Source organism: Metopolophium dirhodum, chromosome 6 (genome assembly GCF_019925205.1).
Source record: "Metopolophium dirhodum isolate CAU chromosome 6, ASM1992520v1, whole genome shotgun sequence".
NCBI lineage: Eukaryota > Metazoa > Arthropoda > Insecta > Hemiptera > Aphididae > Metopolophium > Metopolophium dirhodum.
The window spans coordinates 3,081,203-3,104,204 of NC_083565.1; the positions used below are offsets into that span (position 1 = coordinate 3,081,203).

At 28.4% G+C, this 23,002-nt stretch overlaps 1 protein-coding gene across 4 annotated transcripts in view; it reads left to right on the forward strand.

The window, feature by feature from the left end:
- The window catches only part of LOC132946375 (uncharacterized), a 183,490-nt gene that overhangs the window by 95,227 nt on the left and 65,261 nt on the right, over positions 1-23,002 (forward strand). For all 4 annotated transcript variants that reach the window (XM_061016353.1, XM_061016354.1, XM_061016355.1 and 1 more), the window contains one exon: positions 14,134-14,254. In XM_061016353.1, the coding sequence (XP_060872336.1) occupies positions 14,200-14,254 (55 nt within the window). In that variant the 5' untranslated portion in view covers positions 14,134-14,199. The remainder of the gene's footprint in view (positions 1-14,133; positions 14,255-23,002) is intronic.

Consider the following 23,002-nt stretch of genomic DNA (forward strand, 5'->3'; position numbering starts at 1 on the left):
TCAACAGTTATGAGTAGGGCTCGGAAGTTGTAGGAGTTGCATATTTTTCTGTATGCCCTTAATTTATAGCAGACCAAGCTAGAAATCCATTTTATAGAATGACGAGATTAAATAAAAAAATTAAAAGTGCATATTTTTGCATATTTTGTCAGTTTTAGAAAAAAGCGCATATTTCTCAATTTTCATATGCTTTTTATGCATATTTCTCAATTTTCATTGGATTTTCATGCTCGTTTAATATTTTCTAGACAAATTGATGTTTTTTTCTAATAATTATGGTTTTATTATTTTATTTTCGATTAAATTAACAGTCACGACGTACCTATTAACGGAGCGTATTTATCTTTATTGCACTCACGTCCTGGAATTCCACTTCCGCCGGAGCTCATACTAACACGTTGGGGGACATGGCTACAAGCAGCTTCATACTACTGTCAATATTTTAAAGAAATATACAAAGTTTTACAACTTCTAGATTCAAGCGATGCGGTTTCTATTAGATAAGCTAAATACATTGTAAGTGACCGTTCTGTGGAAATGAACTTAACTTTCATTCATGTAAATTATTATCATAACATATGAGTCATTAATTTGTATTTAGAAGCACAATATTTGGCAATTTGTATGTTTCTCGGCTAACTACCTACTTTAAAAATTAGTCATTTCGTGGTTTTCAAGTTTTAGACAGTGCAGACATTTTGTCAAAATTTATAAGTATTTGTGGACACAAATTTAAAATTAGTAAGTCTATCTCCTCTCTCAATTGCCCTTAAAAAATAATTTAGAAATTCTTCATAAAGATTTTAAACTTAATCAAACAACATATAAATTCAAATGGCTTAAAAAAAATGTCCCAACAAACAGTTGCGATGGCGTGTCGTGAACTTTTCAAAACAAAAGTTCAAATTAGCCCACAGGTGAAAATAAAGTTCGATACTTTTTTAAAGTTTTTCAATAATGTCCAACAATTTAGCAACAAATTTGTTGTTTGGGTTGGATCGATGTCTGCTAACGTTGCAATGTCAAGTGTTCACAACGGTGAATATGTATACATATTTAATAGACGAAGTACATGTATTTATTTTCTACTTAAAACAATCTAAACATCATCCTTATTCTGCTGGTTAAAAATAAAAAAACTAATTTATAGTTAATTAAATAAATGTATAAAAATGTACTAACGAAAATTTGTCCAAGATTCCGTAAGGTAAGAGTGATCTTACAAATTTTGCATTTGTACTGACCAATATTTAAGAATTAGTTTAGTCAAAGTTCAACTTAGACTTAGCAATTTATTTTTAACAAAAAATTTAGAGTGAGATGACTTATACATTTTGTATTTGCCCTTAGAAATACACAACGTTTAGTTACCTATATGGTTAAATACTTGGAAATTACAAAATAGCTTCGAAGAAGTTAGCAGGAATAAAAAACTTGGGTGAAAACGATTGAACATACAATTACTTACAAACATGACTTATTGGTCCTAATGACTGAGAAAACTTAAATTTATAGCTTTGAATTTGGGTATCTAAGTTCGTACGGACATAGTAATATTATCTTTTCCTTTTTTTTTGTAAATCAATAAAAAATATTACTGTTATCAATTTATTGATTTTACGATACCAACATAATAGATCGGGATTTGAAGTCAATTTAAAAATCAATTTAAACTACTTTTTTACTCACCACACAGCCAAAAAATATATATCACGTATTAATGCACTAAAGTAGGTACACGTACCTTAAAGCTAAAATAATTTACCGTCGCAATGTAGGTACATCTAGATTATACGCAATGATGACATACTCTGTGTTTCATATTCATTAAGAAGTGACATGAACGTACACAATATCATCGCAAATTAATCAAAACCTTCGTCTGCCACCGACTGCTTTTTACTAACACGAACATGACAGTTAATAAGCTCCAACCGAGCTAACAATCAACAACTGTGTGGTGCTGTTTACAATCTGTTCAACAATAATAACTGAAAATAACCATCATATTTTTTAGTGGTTGGGGGGGGGGAGGGTTGCTAACCTGAACGCTCTTAAAATTTTTCTGATGACCGAGTCCACCCCGAGGTCGGTCCCTCGCCGTTTCCCTATAATATGGTCACGCCTTCTATTGTCGCTTTCGCTACGCATATTATACCTAATTCATTCTGAAATATACGTAGGTATACATCAGCGTGTTAGCTTTTTCCACACTACCACAAAACCTGCGCTGAAAATAACGTTAAGCGAACTCCATCTCGGGCTTTGTTTTCTTTACCTCAGTACAGGAAATTGCTCGGGAAACCTGCGATACCATCTCCTTCGATTTATACTCGCACTTCCCGCACTTCACACTTTCAAATGGTTCGCACCACATCGGTGGCAAGCTGCAGCGAGCGGTAGTATATAAGTGGTTGGTCGGGGCCCCGAGACGTCCGCGTCGTCGGGTCGTAGGCGCTATCACGCGACCAGATAAAGTTTCATATGTCGCCGGCAACTACGGATTTCCTCCGTCTGTAAAAAAAAAAAAGTAAGAGTAATATATTATATATAATAAATACGAAAATAACGTCCACTTTACAGTGATTTATGGTCACACAAACGCATACCACACACACACACACTCATACACATATTATATATATATATATTATCGGCGTGGAAACTTTTTTCCTCCTCCCACTCGCCTTCCGCAATACTTATATAATATATATATATAAACATTCCGTATAATTTATTCAGACGGTCAAGAAGTTTTATTTATGTGAAAATTCCGGTCGGAACTCGACGGAAAGACGAGTATTTCCAAAACTCGCGCCCAGGTCGCGTCCGCGCGATTATACAGAAAGGGTATTTTTACTTTTTTTCTATAATATATATATATATATTTATTCCCTGTTCATTCCACACACTTTTCGAAACAAGTTGAATCATTAATTTATGGAGACAAATGCTCCTCTAAACCTCTTTCCTCGCCGCCACCGTTGCAACAGTGGCTATACTGCAGTTGCAAACAATAATGGATACTCGCTCTTTGTCGTTCGTTGCCGCACCACTGGCTTTGTTTCGAATCGCAGTCAATACTTTCCGACTCACGAACGTCCGTTCGGAATTAAGAGATGAAAATATATACCCCACCGGCCGTATATAATTTATCGATTTTCGGTTGATATTTATTATTATTATTGTTCATTTTTGTTTGGTTTTTATGTATTATATATATAGGTGTGGTATACATATACGGCAGACGGCAGTTGTGACCTATAATAACACTATTTTTCCTTCCCTTTTCGCGTTCCGGTCGAACACATTTTTCGCAACCGAGTGTCGCTGAAACGTTGATAGCAATATTATTTTTTTAGCCCCAGGAATGGCAGTCTTCGCTAAAGTTCATGGCATTTGGACGTTTCATTTCGGTTTACGGACAACGCTCGGCGTCAAGTTAAAATCGTTTACCATAATATAAGTACCTACAGTGAAACCTCTATTATAATAATGGGCACCACTAAAAAGTGGACACATTCTTAATGGTAGACACTTTTAAATTTCTCGGTAAAAATACACATACCTAGAATTTGTAACCTCTTAACACTGAACTGGTAGCGAAGGACTAAGAAAGCGAAGGTAGTGAAAGAGAGTAGTAGAGATGAAATTGAAGAGACAGTAAAAATAGAATTGAAATACAATCAAACTTATGAAAAAATATTGTGGAAAATAATAGACAATTCAAAAAATAATTTTACAAATAATAACGATTCAGTTGATTTCCCCTACCATCAAATTTACAAACACATTGTGGAAAATAATATACGTTTGGAAAAACTCAAATATAAAATGAAAATAACAGATTTTTAAAAATATGATGAGTACTAGCATTTACATATATTAATGAAATTTTGATAGTATAAAATATATAAGTAGCACAGTGGTCTAAATTATTGTTTTGCAAAACAAATAATAAATAATTTAAATATTATTCTTTTTTAAATATTTCTTCCGTTTACCTATTTTTTTTTTTTGATGATTTTAAATTTGACATTAACTCTGACTCGCCATAGTACACAATTTATACAATTACATCGTTGGACTAATATAAATCTTCTGTTAAAAAGTAATTTCATTTTTTACGCTCGTAAGAGTATAGGACGGATATTATTTTTTTAGAAATAACATAATGCTATTTTAAAATATCTATCTTACAATAAATAATAGCACATCACAAAAAATATTTTAATATTATTTACTAAGTATATTGTAGAAACCATAATATATTATCGCACTCCTAGAAAAAGACTGCCACAACTCAAAATTTATAGTTTTGAGAAAAATTAATTTGAAGTTTGGACCTAAGATATTTTAATGAGTTTTTTACTTATGCATTTGAAATTGAACACTTAAATACTTACAATCATACTTTACAATATTAATTTTTCAAATATTTAAATAGTTCAATAATGACACATCTCTATAGTGGCTAAATGAAAAATGATATTGAATGTGGCGTTCTTGCATTTAATAGAGCTTATTTTTCTCTATCCAAAAGTAGTCATAACTCAAAATTCATGAATTTTGAGTTGTGGCAGTCTTGTTCTAGGAGTGCGTTATATTAAAATTGAAATAAAAAATTCAATACGGAATTATGGACAAAAATGACAATAGTAATAATATAATATTATTATACACATAAGTATTATAGTGAATTGGGTTTATTTTATTATTATATATAATAAACAAATTTAAAAAAGAAAACATCGTGAAGTTTTTAAAAAGTTGAATACTATAAAATAATATACATTTTTAATTGAGCTTTATTGATTATACGAACAATTAGGTTGAACGCAAACTAATTATTTTTTATCTTCTTATAAAATAATAATGTAATAATAATTCGATGCCTTATCTAATGAATTGCAGCATGATTCATGCGTCCACTGTTTTTTTTTATCTTTTACTCCAAAATATGGTTTTAAAAGGTCCGTCGAAATAATTATTGATAATTATCGTATAAATATCCTTTTATAATTTTACTAATAGTATTAACTCGTTAATATTGTAATTAAAAGCCACCATTGTTGTAGATTTTCCATTAAACTAATAAAAAAAAAAAAATGTTTATTTTTAATTATTAAATTAATGTAGAAAAAATAATCCATTTTTACAAAATGTTACATTTTTTTTCAGCCACAACCAATATACTTCATTTTCCATGCTATAATAATCATTATATTTGACCTATCGGGTTCGGGGTCGATGATATTATGTAGTTATTACATTGTAGTAGATTCTGAGCATAGCCATGACTGTGACTTACTCAACACCTACAGCAGAGCAGTATATACCCTTTTGCTCATCTCTATTTTTAATTTTTATATGCATTTGAAATTCAAAATTTGAATATTTAAACGAAAAATAACCATTTTTACTAAACAATTTTATTAATTTTGTTTGGTTAAATGAAATATTAATCGTATAAAGTTTAAACACCCCACTATTCCATAAATCATAACTTTCTGAACACAAAAAAAAATTCAAAATATTTAGTTAAGCTATTTTTACGATAAGTCCATGAACCTAAACATATCTACAATTGTATGGGAGGGAAACAGAGTAGTTCCATACGATACGCTTAACCTTATGATAAAGATTTCTGAATCTAGAGCCAATATAATATGCAAAAAAATGTTAATGCAAAATATTGTGCGTTATAAAAAAAATGTAATTTAATTTATATACATAGATTTTTTATGCTTTTAGCTACTTCTACTATTTGCTATCCAATGGCGCAATATACCTATAATATTTGAATATATACAAAATATATTTGAATTTAATATTAAAGAGTATATTATATTTTAAAATAGATGATAAATGTAAACAATTATATATTAAAAATGTAAAATACGAGTAAACATTTAAAAATAAAAATACTTGTCATTCAACATAATTTCTGTACTCTATTCTGAGCATGCCAATAATAGTATATGATTAAATTTTGTTTTCTTTAAGACATGGTATTAAGAATACTTGCTATTTTACCTATTCTTACAATTTTAAACGAAGAATTATTTTCATGGATAGCTCTTTCAATAAAATAGGTATTGTGATTCACCCAATGACGCAGAAAACATTAAAACTAACCCAAAATGTAAATTTCCTCATAGGACTCGAAATTCATCATTTATGAATTTAATATAATATAAGCTATAACGTCTTATTATTCCCTAAAAATATACTAATTATCAATATTATTTGAAAATGAATCAACTTAGAAGTAATTCAAGTGTTTACAATCTTAATAATAATTATAGAACGAAAATAACCTTGGATATTTTATATTATGATATTGTGTTTGCTTTTAATTTGCTGTTAGTTTTCATCTACAGGTAGGTAGTTCAAATAGTTCAATAAATAATATACCTAGTTGGCTAAAAAGTTACACTAGTGCATTCCCATCAATATGCACTTGAAATATTTACATTTCCCATATTATGTACACATTAAGCATGCAGCGCATAATAAGTAATAATTACATTATTGGTTCAGTATTGTTAAATATGTAAACTATTGTGTTTAAAACGTTTCTGAAGCTCGATTTCTATTACAAATTTTAGTGCAGACTAATCAATTTGACGGATGTCAATCATTTTAAGGGGGAAACGTTACGCGTACTATTAAGCTTATTGAAATCGGTCTCGATGAATTTGACAGTTCAATCGTGTGTATGCATCTTATTTTGTTGACATTTTTTTAGTATATCACTGTTTTTATTTCTCAGAAAATGTCTTAATCTGATTCTGCTTTTACCAAACGGTTTGAGGGTCTTACACTCGCATATTTGATTGCAACTTACAACTGAAAATGATTTTATATTAGTCAAAAGTAATAATTGTAAAACTGATTTTGATTTACAATTTTTTTTTTTTAGATTATTTTTAAATTTAATTTGTTTATGAATAATTATGTGTGTTAAGACGGCGTGTTCACAACCATAAACAATTTAAAACTATATTGAGTAATAAAATGAACACACTAATATTTTAAAATTATTTAAAATTTGTTTTTGAGGCCTCGTAAAATTTCAATAGTGTATTTAAAAGATATTCAGTCTCAGCATTTCATTCGATTAGTAAATAATATTATTACGAACAAGTAAATTAGTTATATAAAAAAAAAATGATAGTGACTGTTTTATATGTTTGTAATAAAAGCAACGAATAATATTATGACATGTCATACGCCTTATCCACCAGTATTTTTTTTTTTTGTTTTCAAAAAACAATTTTACGTACCTACTAAAAACATAATATTATAATGTGCCAAAGACTGGTGATGTACAACCGGTCATTCAACCGTTAAAAAAAATCATTTTGTGATTGATGGTAATTTAAATTGAAAATTATTTTAATTATGCTTATTGGAAAATCGATACCGATAATAGTAAGTTCTCCCCAGACAGACTAAAAAACCGTAATCTAGGATATTATTACTAGGTATTGAATGTTAATAATTAATGAATCCGAATAACTAATCCACCATTTCTGATTGAAAAAATTGTGACAACATTATGTTAAAATCAAATAACTACTTAATCTGGATACCAACAATGACCTATTCCTATAACCGGGAATTTAAATTGTATTCTATTTTTAAAAATATTACTTTTACAATTTTTTTTATATTATACTCTAAGTTTTCTACTACACTATAATATGGTAGGCACTTGTGTATTTTATATTTTATTCATTATTAAAAAAATTAAAACTGTTTAATTAGTATAGCTACTTCAATTTTACCAATTACAGCGATAATATATATTTTAGGTATATAAACTTTGTGGGGAAATGGGGATATGAGCCGTTGATTTCATAAATTCCTATTAGGTAGGTAGTTATATATATGTAATACATATTTTGCTGGTATTATAATTATGTTTTCAATTAAAATGTATGTGTTTGTATGCAATATAGTTCAATTAGGCTAAAAACAAGAAAACGCACTGATATAATATAATAATAATAATATATATTTTTTTATTCAATTAATTATTGCTGTAATACCATGACATTTAAATTGATAATACATTGACATATAATGTTATAAACAATTTTTATTACAATAAGTATAATATTATATTATATCTGTGGCTCGGCGTGGCGCAGTGGCTGAAATCAATCACGCAATGTCATGGAGAGTAAGCAAAGACCGTTGTCACTAGTTCTTGGATGGGTGACCACCCGGGTTCGTAGTGCGCAAAAACCTTGCCACACATACACGTATTCCTAACCGACCGTCCTAATAGTCCCAAACCTACTGTATCAACCCTACCAATCTTACAGGCTAATGACCTCAGACGTCGAAACCTTAAACCTAATAAAAAAAAAAACAACAACAGTAAGCTTGTATAGTTGTATTGGTGGTAAAACCTTATACGTTAATTTAAAATTAAATAATCTATATACATTTATCAGTCTACAATAATATAGTATAATAATAATAATAAGTAATATAGGTATACCTAGTAGAGATAATTATTTTACGTAATATGTATAAATCTAGTGACTTTCATAGCCAATTTACAATTGTTTTATTGAGATTCCCAATCACAGGTAGTATGGTTTTTTTATAAATATTAATTCACATTGGTAATTTAAATACTTGAAATCAAAATATTATAATCTATGGACTTTCTACCAAATGATTTCCCCAAATAAACTATTATTAATAATGTAATATATTATAGGTATTTTATAATGTACGGATGTAATGACCAATGCCTGGCCAATGTTAAAATATTGTGAGTGACAACAGACCATACAATGACGAGAGCATAATAAGACACTATTTCAGTTAGCTACAAATTACAATGTATATTTAGTAAAATATTTTACAATTTACCGTACAATATAGACCGTTAAAATCGATAAGACCATTCAGTATCCATACTATAGGAAACAAAAATAAGATGTTTTATTGAATTCATTATAATAAAATAGAAAACAAACTTACAGTTAGTCCGACGCAAAAAAACGTGTTGTTTTAACTATGGTTAGTATATTAGTATATTACTAACAATTATAAACTTAAACTTAAAAAAGTTTTCCGTGGTTGCGCAGTGTATCACGACGGGTAAGTTATAAGTAATGATAATATTTAATGTATGCTATAATAATAAATAATAATAGTCGCGAAAATAAAATGTATATTTTAAGTTATTTTATTGTGTACGGTTATAAAGTTATTTCAAGTCGTTGGTCACGGGTGATTACCTACTAATTAAAAAAAAAAATTGATTACAAAGTCTGTAATCAGAACACCGACCACAAAGTCGGTTAGGTCATATGCCGACATGCCGTTGTAGATGTATACGAAAAGGTATATTATGTACCTATATAGCACTAACTCACACTAACTCTTGAAGCCATCATCTCTACTCGACGGTCTCTATGAATTATTTATCGCTCCTTTCACCCTCTCTTTACCCCCACGCCACGACTGCTACCACTACTGGTGTGGAACAATGCAGGGGTTGGTCCCGCCGGAGGCCCGACCGTCGGCTGAGGAAGGTGTGCTGCTGCTATATTTATATATAATAATAATACGACGACGGTTGTCATGACCGACACGAAAAGCCCCGGTGGAGTAATTATTATTATGCTGCTCTATCTGCCAGTAGTATAATATATAATATATTACATACAGGGTGATTGTTTTAAAGATTAACAGTCATTTTCTCGACAATTATTAACGTTTTCGGAAGTAATTTTTTTTTATTATTATTAAATATTGGCACTAACAAAAACGTTAAAAAACAATAATTTTAACACATATTTTATGTGTTATGTCAGATATTTCAGCTAGTCCATTATTTCAAAGGTTACTTGAATGTGATGTTAAAAATTAAAATATGCTTAATATCTCAACCATAAATAATTTTTTTTTTAATTCAGCTTAAATTCAGCCTTTGTAAAACATTGTCTCGTTCATTACATCCTCTGGCGTGATGAGCTTACAAACATTTTTAACTTGACAATATTTTTAAAGTGCACAATACACCAAGCGTATATATTAAATAATTTAAATGAAAAAAATCAATAAATAACAAAAAAGCAGCAGTGTTGTCGCAGATAATCGCAGACATTCAAAAACCAATTGCAATTAAATTTTATTATTTACTAATGATATACTACTACATGAACAGCGATAACCTGACTTAACCTCTGTTGATTTGGCCCTTAAATCATTTACAACTGAAGACACAGTCCAGGCGCGTTTGCTAGTGTGCCAGTGGTGCCACTATCTGAGCGCCTTTTTGAGCGAAAGACTTGTTGCACGTGTCCCACAAATATATATAATATTATATGAATTATGGTTTCTCGCCCATGTGCGTCCGCTGATGTACCGCGTCATTGGACCTAATATTGATTGAACGATTTAGAACACATCACACGGGTACGATTTAACGACCATGCGTGTCCCCGTTACAGGTTGTCAAAATGGAGTAAGGGATCGGAAAAATTAATAAGATAATAAAACAACCGTGACTGAGGTATCTGGGTAACTGTCAATATAACATAACATATGTTTAATGGTTATTAACCATCGTTACTAATGTATGTAAATGACTAAATTCATAACGGAGTGCATTTACTATACTCACAATTAGGAAAACCTTGCCTCGTCTATATTGTACCTACTACAGTCAGTTTATTTATTATATCATGTTCTGGTTACATTAAATTAAAATAAATTAAATTTTGTTTTATATTTATCTTGAAACATATTATTTAATTATATTCAAACGCATAACAATAATTAAAACTTATTTTGTTTTGTATACGGTATATTATGGCATACGTCATATCATAATAATATCTATTTATATTTTGGTGCTTACATATTATACTCAATATTGTATTAAACATCTAATGCACTTAAGTAGATAAGTTTTCTTCATTTACAACAGGACCTACATTAAGTTTTAAAATTGAGAATTTGTTTATCTTCTTGATCAACGCATAAATTATAAATATAATCTTTTGATTAAATGTCTAGTATTAACTCTAATATTATTTCTTTTAGAATATTCAGACAACAAACAAACAGTTAAAATATGTTTTCTTTCATAAGTCTATTAAAAAATATATCTCTACGTATTTATTAAAAAAAAATACGCATTCTCACATGATTTTCAAAAGCTTACACCGTGATAAGTGTTTTTTAAAAACAAATTTATCAATTATTTGTGATTAATCTGTTTTCCTGTTATATTACGTTTAAATTTTATGTATTTCTCAATTTTGCATTTTAATTCTGATCACCCTATATATATATTTTATATTACGTCCACCACCCCCATCCACCTACCAGAACCACGCTCTAACGCTACCCCGCACGCGTTGTCCACCCTATCACGCTTTCCACTTCATGAATTGGCCCTTTCATTCTGGTTATTACTTATTATTACCGTCGTCGTAATCACTGTTCTATTTCAATTTTTTTTTGTCGTGCACTATAATCTGATAAATTCGATCAGTTTTTTTTTCTTCAAAACGGTTATTTAATATTATACGTCTTGTCTCCCGAGCAATAATTCCGTTTACATGGAGATAAGATGCATTATAATATATAACCTTCATCTGTAAATTATATATTAAAATATGTATAATTGGATAGCAAACTCATTTTTATTTTTCAGGACTCGTCATCAACCCGACTATCAATATACATAATATTATAATAAGTATTCCGTATTTGTGTCATGTATTAATTTCGTTGTGGCGTAGCAAATGAAAAAATCTGGTAGTTATATATAACTGCATAAGAGACCAGCTGTTGTAATTGACAGTCTAGAAAAAATATAATCGTTCGAATTGATCATAATATTATAATATATACCGCCTACGTCGTTGTGCGGCGTAAACGAATTTCGTATAATATATTAACCGCGATTGTCTCGTTTCCGATAATAATTATCGTTCTACCGCGGCGTACCGGCCTATAATTGACGAGTCTATTATGCGTCCTATATACAAGTGGCGCACAAGACTAATTTCCGTATGACGTGCGTTATTATACTCCGTCTAGAGTTTCGTCACAATGATTTAACCATGGTGGGCGTAAATAGGGTAAAATTAATTTGGCTGTTAGAACTAACCCTATATATTTTGAAGGGACATTAGGGTGGACTCCCCTTCCCCTTTATTAAGCAAATCAATCAGTTCAATACAATTTTATTATCTCACTTGATTCGACTGTCAAGATATGTTCTTATGCTTAAGCATATAGGATGGATTTGTAAATCCATTTCGTCTCGTGATTTTTTGAACCCAATTGTTTTGCTTTTCATGTATAGCCAAAAAAGATCGTTCAGACTATTTTGCATTGCGATCAGCTTATACTCCAGTTATGTAATAAACCTGAGTTCGATGAATAGATCGTAATAATAATAACACGGAATTTGGTCAATCGAAAATCGCAATATTGTATTATATCCAAAATGTTTGATAAAAAAGGTACTCATAAAATCGATCTCAACTATAACGTGTGAACACTGAATATACCTATTTTTAAAAAACCCAAAATTGACGCGTATCGAGGATATTTTAGTAGGTATATTATTATGAATGGACAAAATATACGTCTCGCTGTTCAAACCCTTAACCCACGTTAAATAACGTATACGGACCATATTATTATTATTATATATTACTTTATACGACTACAACTACAGTCATGTACTCATATTATTATATACATACTATGCATATCTATATAATATACTATATATATAGTGTCGGGAAGATCCGGCGGAGCCGTGCGCGTACTTCCGGACGAGCTCGTCGTCAGTCATTGCACGGGGGGATTGTCTTTCATTGAATTTATGCCAGCGAAGAGGGTAATGCGTGCGTGTGTATCTGCCCGTAGTGCGTGACCCGTCAGCCGAGCGGTCTACCACGTTTAATTCGGCTTAATTGACATTCCGTTGGATTCCCGAGGCGTGTTGGCGGTGTTTACAACGACGGCGGCGGCGGGGTAAAGGCAACGACTATAATACGCGAATACTCTCGAACACCCACACACTCTCACACCCACACACACACAAGCTCAAACATTTGCCAAAAACGGCGGCCGATGATTATTCTTTATGCGGCTGTCGGCGAGTAATGTGTTGTGCGCGTATATACTCGTATATACATATAATATATATGTGTGTGTGTATATACTCGTATTATATACATATACTATATATGTGTGTGTATATACTCGTATTATATACATATACTATATATATATTATACAATATATTATGTAATATGGTTTTATATAAGGGCGTGTAACTCAATTAACGTTGACTGGGAGAATATTATTTCGCAAAACGAATTTCGGTTCGGTCGGTCGGTTGGTCAGTAAAACCAAAGGGGTACAAGTGGATAGGGAAAAGAAAAAAGAAAAATTAATTCTACTGACTCGCGGACGGATGATGGTAGTGGTGGTTGTGGTGGTTTCCTGTTTATACTATGTATATAATATCGGATTAATTAAGCCGGGCGCAACCGATTCGCGAAAAGTTGCTCCGGCTGCGGCGGCCTTAACGATAATAATAATAGATTACATCGAAGAAAATAATTTTTTCAATCAGGTTTCCATCAAGAGATCAAGATTTCCCGCATTAAATATTATTTTAAATTTTAATTGTCTCGATCCCGCAGCGGAAAGTTTTCACAGTTGCTGGCAGCTGCAGCAGACTGTGCGCAACTATATAGTTATGTTCAGACGATGATGTCTGTTGTTCATTAATTTCATTGTTCCAAGTTGGAAGCGGCACAACTCGATATTATATTTTTTTATAATAATATAATATAAAACGCGAAATGACTTACTATATTTACCGACACTAACTGGACCGTATACCGACCGGTTCATCGAAGTATAGAAAAATCTATATGCGTTGGATGAAAAAAATTAAAGTTTAAAATTATTATTGTTTACATTCATGGAAAACTAGATGACACGGAAAAAAATGCTCATTGAATCATTGCGTCTATAATAATATATAGTATTTAATGCAAACAATTTTCAGTTTTTTCTTTAAAAATTTTATTTTAAAAGTATCTATGTATTTTTGCTTTCCAGGGATAGCGTTATGATAATGACACCAAAACAAATGACTGGCAAACGACGTTAAATATAAAAACGAACATGGCGTATTGGTTGGTGTTCATGTTGTCCATCTGGCCGGTTGCGGTCTCGTCAGGTAATGATGATGATTAATATTATTTCTGTTATTTGCTTATAGTAAAAAAACAAAATCTAAAAATAAATATAGGAGTGTTTTTGTGTTCATACTTATGAAAGAAAAATACCTTCCTGTTCGATAAACACTTACGATGAGCGATTTAGATATTATCATAATACAGAATAAAAATATAAGGACTATACAGTTTATATAAGACTGAGTTTTTATACGGTATTAATTGTTTTTATTTGGCTGCAATAGAGTCACTTAAGTCGATGCATAGAACCGAAAGGGAGAAGGATTTCCGAGTTAAATAGATATAATGATATATAATAAAATACACATGATTCCCAACAAAATATATCATTCTTTATTTCAATTGTTAAATATTTTGCCCTATCGATATAAGCTGGCTCTATTTGAATTCTATATTTTATTTTAATGCAAAAAAATTAAATCGGTTAGAGGGGAATGATGACTTAGAAAGACTGTACATTTAAAAACAGTAAATTATATTATCTTTTTAAAAATATGCACGAAAATGTATTAAATTAACATCGCGAACGCAACGTAAAAATGTCGCGGTGTTAATGGTCGAATTAACGACAGTGTTAATAAATTAATTTTCGATGAAACACTATCGTGCGAATATATATGAACTGCTTACTGAACTATATTATGTACAGTTGTGCTTCAGTGTATAGGTACTTAACGTTAACGTTTATAACTATAAAAATAATGCATTATGAACGAAAAGCTTATTTTATACCAGATGCGTTGAAGTCACAAAGGTAAAATTAAAAATAAATAAATTGCTTTCTACAAAATCATTTGGTTATTTCAGCTAACGCTATAATATTATATTATTTAATAATTACAATACTATGATATTACAATAATATTCTGAACCTAGTTTTTGAGTACATTTTAGAGTTAGGTAAATGCTTAACACATGTGTTTAATAAATAATATTCCTTTTTTGATTATTTTTTAAGTTTAATTAATTTCAATGAAATTAAATTTAACTGCCAGTAATTGTTTGATTTAGTCATTGGATAAAATAAAATATTTTTTTATTATATTTTCAGAGAATTTTAAGAATTTTAAATAATATTCCCATTGAGTTTGTAAAATAAATTAAATGTGTAAAATTCAAATATGAAAATATTCACAGTATTTTTAACTATTTTATCCCAGTCTATACCAAGTAATAAAAATCATTTCTATTTTAAAAATGTATTTTTAATAAATAAAATTTTTAAATTTTCTGAATGCTTGACAGCTTTACCAATATTTGTTGATGATAAATTCATAGTTTTTCCTTTATATATTGTAAACACATGTAATTTAGTAAAATTTATATATTTTATGTTTATTTTTATTTCGTTTTATCTTAATGTTTTCTTAACTTAAATGATTTGATAATCAGTTAAGCATTATTTTTTTCTTAACCTAAATAAACAAATTTAATGACATGATTGGTTGCGTGTTTACATGCATATAGAGTGGTTTTTTTTATCATTAGCCACTCATTTTCAAAAACTATTAATGTTTTTGAAAATATTTTTTTTACATAATTGTAGGTAGGTAGGTAATAAAAAAACAGAAAAATTATATTTATATCTTTATATATTTTTAAGCATTTCTTTTTAGTTCAATATGATACATTTTTAATTTTATGCTCTAAAGCAGAATATTATTCCAAATATTTCAATATGTAAAAATCAAATTTGGGACCAGTAGTTTATGAGTTACACCTAGGTATTTAAAGTTTTATGTGCGAAGTTGTCGGACTGTGTATCAAAGTGGAGAAATAATGTGATTGATCCTCCTTTGAGACAAATTTATACTTATTTTTCTATATCTGCATGATCAATATTATAATGATAATAACTTAAATATAATAAAATTATGTTTTTTTATTCTCGCCACTGGTTCGGGTGATAAATGCCACCAAACTAAAACAAGTGGAACACTTATTTAAATGTATCATTTATACAGTAATGGAAATTTCTTCTCTAGTAACACATGGGAAGTTGTCAAAAGTCCATCAGAATTAGGTGTAAATAGAATATTAATAATTTAAAAAAATAGAAAGCGTCTCTGACTATCAGTAAGACTGTTTTTATCGATTTGTCTATTAGTAATCTACCTTTGTTGATAAAATCAAAATTCATTCTTGTAATGATTACTTTTTGAACAGTTTTAATTATTAAACGAGTTAAAAGGAGAATATAGTTAAGTATATAGGTATATAGGTATATTTATTGATAGTAATTTCCGCTGGGATGTTCATATTTAGTAATGCGTTTAAGGTCTATTATATTAAATACTTTTTTTAAACTAATAAAATACTACCAACGGACACTACGCGCACCATTTACCAAGCATTATATAAGTCAGTCTTTCAATGTGGATTAATAGCATTCAACATAATATGCTCTGAGACCTATAGAAATTCAACAACATTTTTAATGTAAGAATTTTTTTGGATAACAAATATCTTCCGGGCTCCATGGCACAAAACTATAAACAGTTTAAGGTACCTCCAGTTAAATTATTTTACAAACAATTTGTTATCCTATTTTCGACATGTAAAATTAGTAGTAAAAAATACACTAAGCGTGACATTAGAGCGTACGACATTGCTGTTTGGTACACGAAAAAAGAGTTCGGTAAACATTTTTTTGATTATCTAGGTTCCACTATGCTCAACATTCTATCATTGAATGTTAAAAAAATTTAAATACAATAATGTTAATAAAACACTAATAACACTAAATATATAATAAAAAATTTGTTTTTGCATATTTGTTAGAAAAACTATAATAAAAAAACAAATAATATTTGTAATGTTTCTTTTTGTCGTTTTGTCTATGTTTTGTTTTAAGTAATAGGTAGGTTAAAACGTTAAGTAATTTAGATTATTATTTCTAAGTACCTAATTATTGTAGTATAACACTATAACTACATATGTTATAACTCATTTACCTCAACACAAGCTTTGCTTATAAAGGTTAATTAATCAATAATATTGAAGTTTATAACTTTATCTTTGTAATTTAATTGATGAAAAAAAAATATATATAATATATTTGTTTCTACTATTGTAATAGATTATAGAACTACTAGTCTTCCTCGTTATCTTTGTCAGAAGTTTTAAGATGCTTCGATGCATAGTACAAATTTGACATATCGATGTCTTAACACAAAAACTTTAACTACCAACATTACGTATAAAATGTTTGATTCCGATAATTGAAACCAATACTCAATAGATGATTGATTGTATCGTGTTTTTAGGTTTTGTATTGTTTTATTAATTAATTATTGAAAAGCGGATACTGTATATATGTTATTATTTTTGAAGTCAGTACAATTGAAAGATACTACTATTATAAGATAACAATATTATTCCTCAACATATTTTTAAAAATTAAGTTGTCCTTCATAAATGAAAGAAATGAGTGGAGTACTTACCTATATTCCATATTTTTTAAATGTATAAATATTTAGTTTTATATTTGGATGCATATTTTTTGATCTGTAAGCAGAGATCGATTTATGTTTACTAAATGCAACAATTTTTTATGGTACTTCTTTCCTTAATCAAGCATATGCATTATGTTAAATTAAAATATTTGCATTATGGAGGTTAGTTAGTAAAGCTTTTAATGGTCTTAAATATAAAATGTTCTCTTAAATTAAAACTTTCTATCTAAGATAAACTTTTCAAGTCATTAATTATTTATATAAAATGTACCTACAATTTAAGAGCCACATACATAATTTTTTTAAAATATAACTTCGTGTATGTTTTATTAAATATAATTTAACAACACCATCACGCTAAGTTATTTTGGTTTATAATTAATTACTTAAACCCATAATTGTTTAAAAAATATATTTATATCAAATCACAAATTGTTATTTCTTGTAGACATTTATTTGAAATACCTACGTATAAATATGAATTTATACATTTTCTTCGTTTTAATAAAAATGCTTAACATAATATGAGAGCCATCGTTTACAACAATATACGTATGTATCGAATATAAATCAATATTGTAACTTTATCTTACACATCGTTTAACTTATAGGTATCCCGTATATGTATGTATAATATTATAAACGTATACTTTTGTAGTTTGTACGAAGCAAATACCTTATACAGGCTACAACAAGTATCGAAACTCTAAATATTAATAATTTTAAATTTCGTTGGAAAATTACGGAATAACGCATTGATGTTCGTAAACCTTCTTCTTTGAATCTAGACATGGCCAAATTAGATGGAACATTTTTAGCAAAATCACCCAAGTTATACTTCCTATATCAGAAATGTAATAAATACAACAAAGAGTTCAGGATTTGTTAATGCGAAGTCGTGGAGACATAAATGATATTAAGATGTGACGCTTTATAGGATTATGAAATTAATTTATGTTAGCATTTCTTTTGCGTTTCATATTATAATACTTAGGTGTTAAGTTATTAAATTTTACGTCTCGCCGAAATCACCCACTTAAAAAAAAGTGTCACTTGACTATATTTTATACAACAACATCTAAAATATAATTTATTTGTGAATTTTTTTTTATTTATAGACATAATATCGGGTAAAATTATACGATATCCACTTCTTTCTCATCGACATAAATTGTTAGCTTCTCGTGATATTTAGTGGGTTATTTAGAACGAATTTTAATTAGACATTTTCTAAACCTATTTTCTTAATTAGGTATCTATTCCACTGATTTGTAGAAATATATTGTAGATCCTAAAAAAAAAGAATTTAAATAACATTAGCCAAGATACCAGCTATACTATGTGTCGTGAGAAAATAATAGAGTTTGAGAGTTTGAGACGTCTGGTCGCAAACGTGCGACTTTCTTAAATTTGTCAGTTGGAGTATTTTTTTTCCTCCGATGGATACTAGTCATTGTTTTTTAAACCCACAATTGACTCATTCTGATGGGACTATAATTGCTTAGGTACTTTATGTCTACTAAAAATTTGAATTTTATACAAGCATGATATATTTTATTGACCACACAAGAATCCATATAAATTGTAAATTAATTTTAAATCAGCGATTCAAGAACTTAGGGTCGTCCGCGGCCAACTTGGTCAACACCTGGCAGTAACATCTGCAGCTTTTGCTTTTCTGTATGGTGTATTACAGTACAATAGTTTATAACGATACTTAGGGGACTCGGGTGGATGACCGTTTTTACTGACTTAAAACCCTTTGTGTTTACTAATCATGTAATATAATTGTCGTTGTTATTTATGGTTTCAAGCAATAATATATTTCGGCTTCAAATATAATATAATTTAATGTCTAGGTAGATATATGCATTTTAAAACATGGTATGTAATTATTAGAACCATCAATTTATCATTTGTAAATTTTTTTTTATCATAACTCGACAATTAACTGTATGTATCAACGCGCACAATCGTATTTTTAATAAATTACATTATCTTTAAGTATTATTAAGAATAATTAATTTTAATTGTATTCTCTGTCTGTATGTTATTACTTATTACTTATTAATGCACTTTAATAAGTACCTAATATTCAATGTAGTTCATGTAATTATTTCAAAATATTTTATTTCAGAACAATAATTTATTAGATTGCATAATCATAAATTATGATATCAAAATCTAAGGTTTTAGTATATTTTATAAATATTGTTGAACACCTAAATGCATTATGTTTTTTAAAGTTTTATTCACGGCACATTCATATTATAATATATATATATTGTCTCATCCGGACATCTTACATGCTATTATGCTAACATAAATTATTACAGTCAATTAACGTTTAGAATAATCGATAAACATTTTTGTTATTTTTTATGTTAGAGTAATTAAATCTTTAGGTAGTTCACAAACTAGATAGAAGCATAATCCTCTCGTCGGTTTTTCCACTTTAAAAACAATTGTCATAATTTAAATTTGTTCATACTTATTTCTCAGAATTCGTTTTTACTGTATATACCCACCAATTGATGATCACAAATTATGTCCATGTTATTAAGTTCTACAACAGGCAAATGTACAATAATTAGTAAAATGAAATTATATACCTAAAAACATTATTGATGAACGTCAGTTTAGTGTTAAACGTGTGTAAGGACTAAGAAGAATACAACTAATACAGGTATAACACGTTATCATGTCCTCTGAATATAATCAGCTAACAATTTTTAATGTATTAAATTATTCTGTTTTAATGATATTTGTTAGTGACAATAAAGTGTTTTATTATTTTATATGCCAGTCAGTTGGGAAATGATTATTAATTTATGACTTTTATTTTTAGTCAAAACTCATTATTTTTATCTGCGAATATTTAAATATATTATTGATATTTTTCTATAGGAATTGCATTTACAATAAGCAGTCTGTAATATAATGCTGTTTAATGTTTGGGAAAAGAGAACGTTAACATGGAAATGAACAATGAGATAAGAGACGATTTTACTACCTTTCCCACCCTATTCACTGAAAAGTTGATATCGCAGTTACACTACTGAGATTGTAACAAATATTTCATTATATTAAAATGCATTCATCTGGACATCCCAAAATTAAAATTAAAATATACATTTTAACTTTTAAACATAACAGCAGTATACACAACTTATACATTTAAAACTTTAATTCAGTTAAAGTGAAATATTAAAAATGTTATCTTCTGTTTTATTATATTAGGTTTGTTATAACTTATAAGTATTAAAACTATCACGAAATCAGAATAAATAAACAAATATTATATTCGTATATTAACAAAAAAATGGCCAAGATATTTTTTTTTTTTTTTTAAATTCTTGATTATTATTTTTACTCAATTATTTTATTATTTTGATGTGTTTTTCAAAACACATTGATCAATTTGAAAATATAATATTTATGTTCGTGATTTTATTATAACTACTTATTGATTTTCCAATATATAAAGGTGCTGCAAAAATGTGTTATCTACTACTATTTTATTAACACCAAAAAAAAAAAAAAAAAGGTGGGTAAGTGGATGTTACTCTGCTGTACAGTAGGTTACAATTGGGTCACTGTAATGGATGGTGTTAAATTTGAATTCAATGATATAATATCATTGTATAAGAAAAAACGATTCTGAGCGAAAACAGACCGTCAGCGTATGATAATACCAAGAATATTTGATGATATAACTGTGAATAAAGTAATATTTATAATATAACATATTTACGTGGAATCTTGTTTTAAATTTTCAATCCTTAGCTATAAAAGTTGAACATTTTATACATTTTTATCTACACAATAATTATTAAATTATAAATTTGATAAATATTGTCAAAATTTGAATTTTAAATGCTTATAAAAAAAAAAATTGTGCCTTTGTAATTTTAATATTTTTGAACTGCTATTGTAACAATATATCAGACGCCTTGCGTTAAATTTTCACGCTTTTTTACCCAACAAATAAAATTTTATTGATACTTATAGAAAAAAAACTACACAAATTTAAAACTGACAATGTCCATAAACAGCCAAAAAAGAGTCAAATTATTTTCAAAATTTTATGCTAAATGCTAAATTTTTTTTTTTTGATAAAGGTAGACAAACTTATAAATCTTGTATTACATTTTCAAATCTTAGATTTAAAAAGTAAAATTTTTATGAATTTTCAACTCAAAATAATTTGCTAATTTTCGTGATTTTTCCGTATTTTGTAAAGATTTGAACTTTAAATGCTTATAAATAATAACTGTGACTAAGGATTTTTAATTTTTTTCATCTGCCTTCGAAACAATAACCTAGGAGCCTTCTTTTAAATTTTCAAGCTTTTTTACCCAACAAATAAAATGTTATTGATATTTATAGAAAAAAAAGCTAAAAAAATGGAAACTGAAAATGTCCGTAAACAACTCAAAATAAGTCAAAATATTTGGAAAATGTAATGGTTTATAGAAAATACTAATATAAACATTCAGTCAAAATGTCATGTACCTACGGTCATTTGTTTTAGAGTTGCTAACCTAACCTAACCAAAATCGATTTTCTCAAAAATAAATTTTGCGTAAAAATTCCCGTTTTTCCTTAATTTTTCTTTTGTTTTTCACGTCACTTTGGAAAATTACTAGGAAATTTTTACTTTTTAACCACCCCCCCCCCTCCAAAAAAAAACAGACACAAAAAAAATAAAAAAAAACACACATCATTGTAAAAACAATATATTCATCGCTTTGTTCAGAATCTAAAAAATCAACGTTTAACTATATTTATTTTTTCATTTTAATCGGAATACCTTAAAAGAAAAAAAACGAAAATTAAATAAATAAATACTGCACTTTTATGTTTACTTTAACAAAATATCAATAAAATATGTAATTAATTGTTATACAAATATTAAAACATTTTTTTTTTTCATTTAAGTATAACTCCACGATTATCAGTATTTGGAAATTAATTCTTTGTACGAATGTACTGAACTAGGAACTCGTAAATCGCAATTACGATGCAGATTATTTCAATGTTAAATTTAATGTAATATAATCTGAGAAAATGTAATATCTTAGTTAGTCAAATGATCCACTACATATTTTTTATTCGTTTGAGCACAAAGCTGGCCCATCCCATTTTAAATGGCAAAGTTATGCTATATAATGTCTTTTTTTTATTCTCGTTATGTTATAACCGTTGGCTAACAGGCATTACACGATTATTACTAACTAGTAACTGTATACACTTATTTTTTCTCGAACCCCA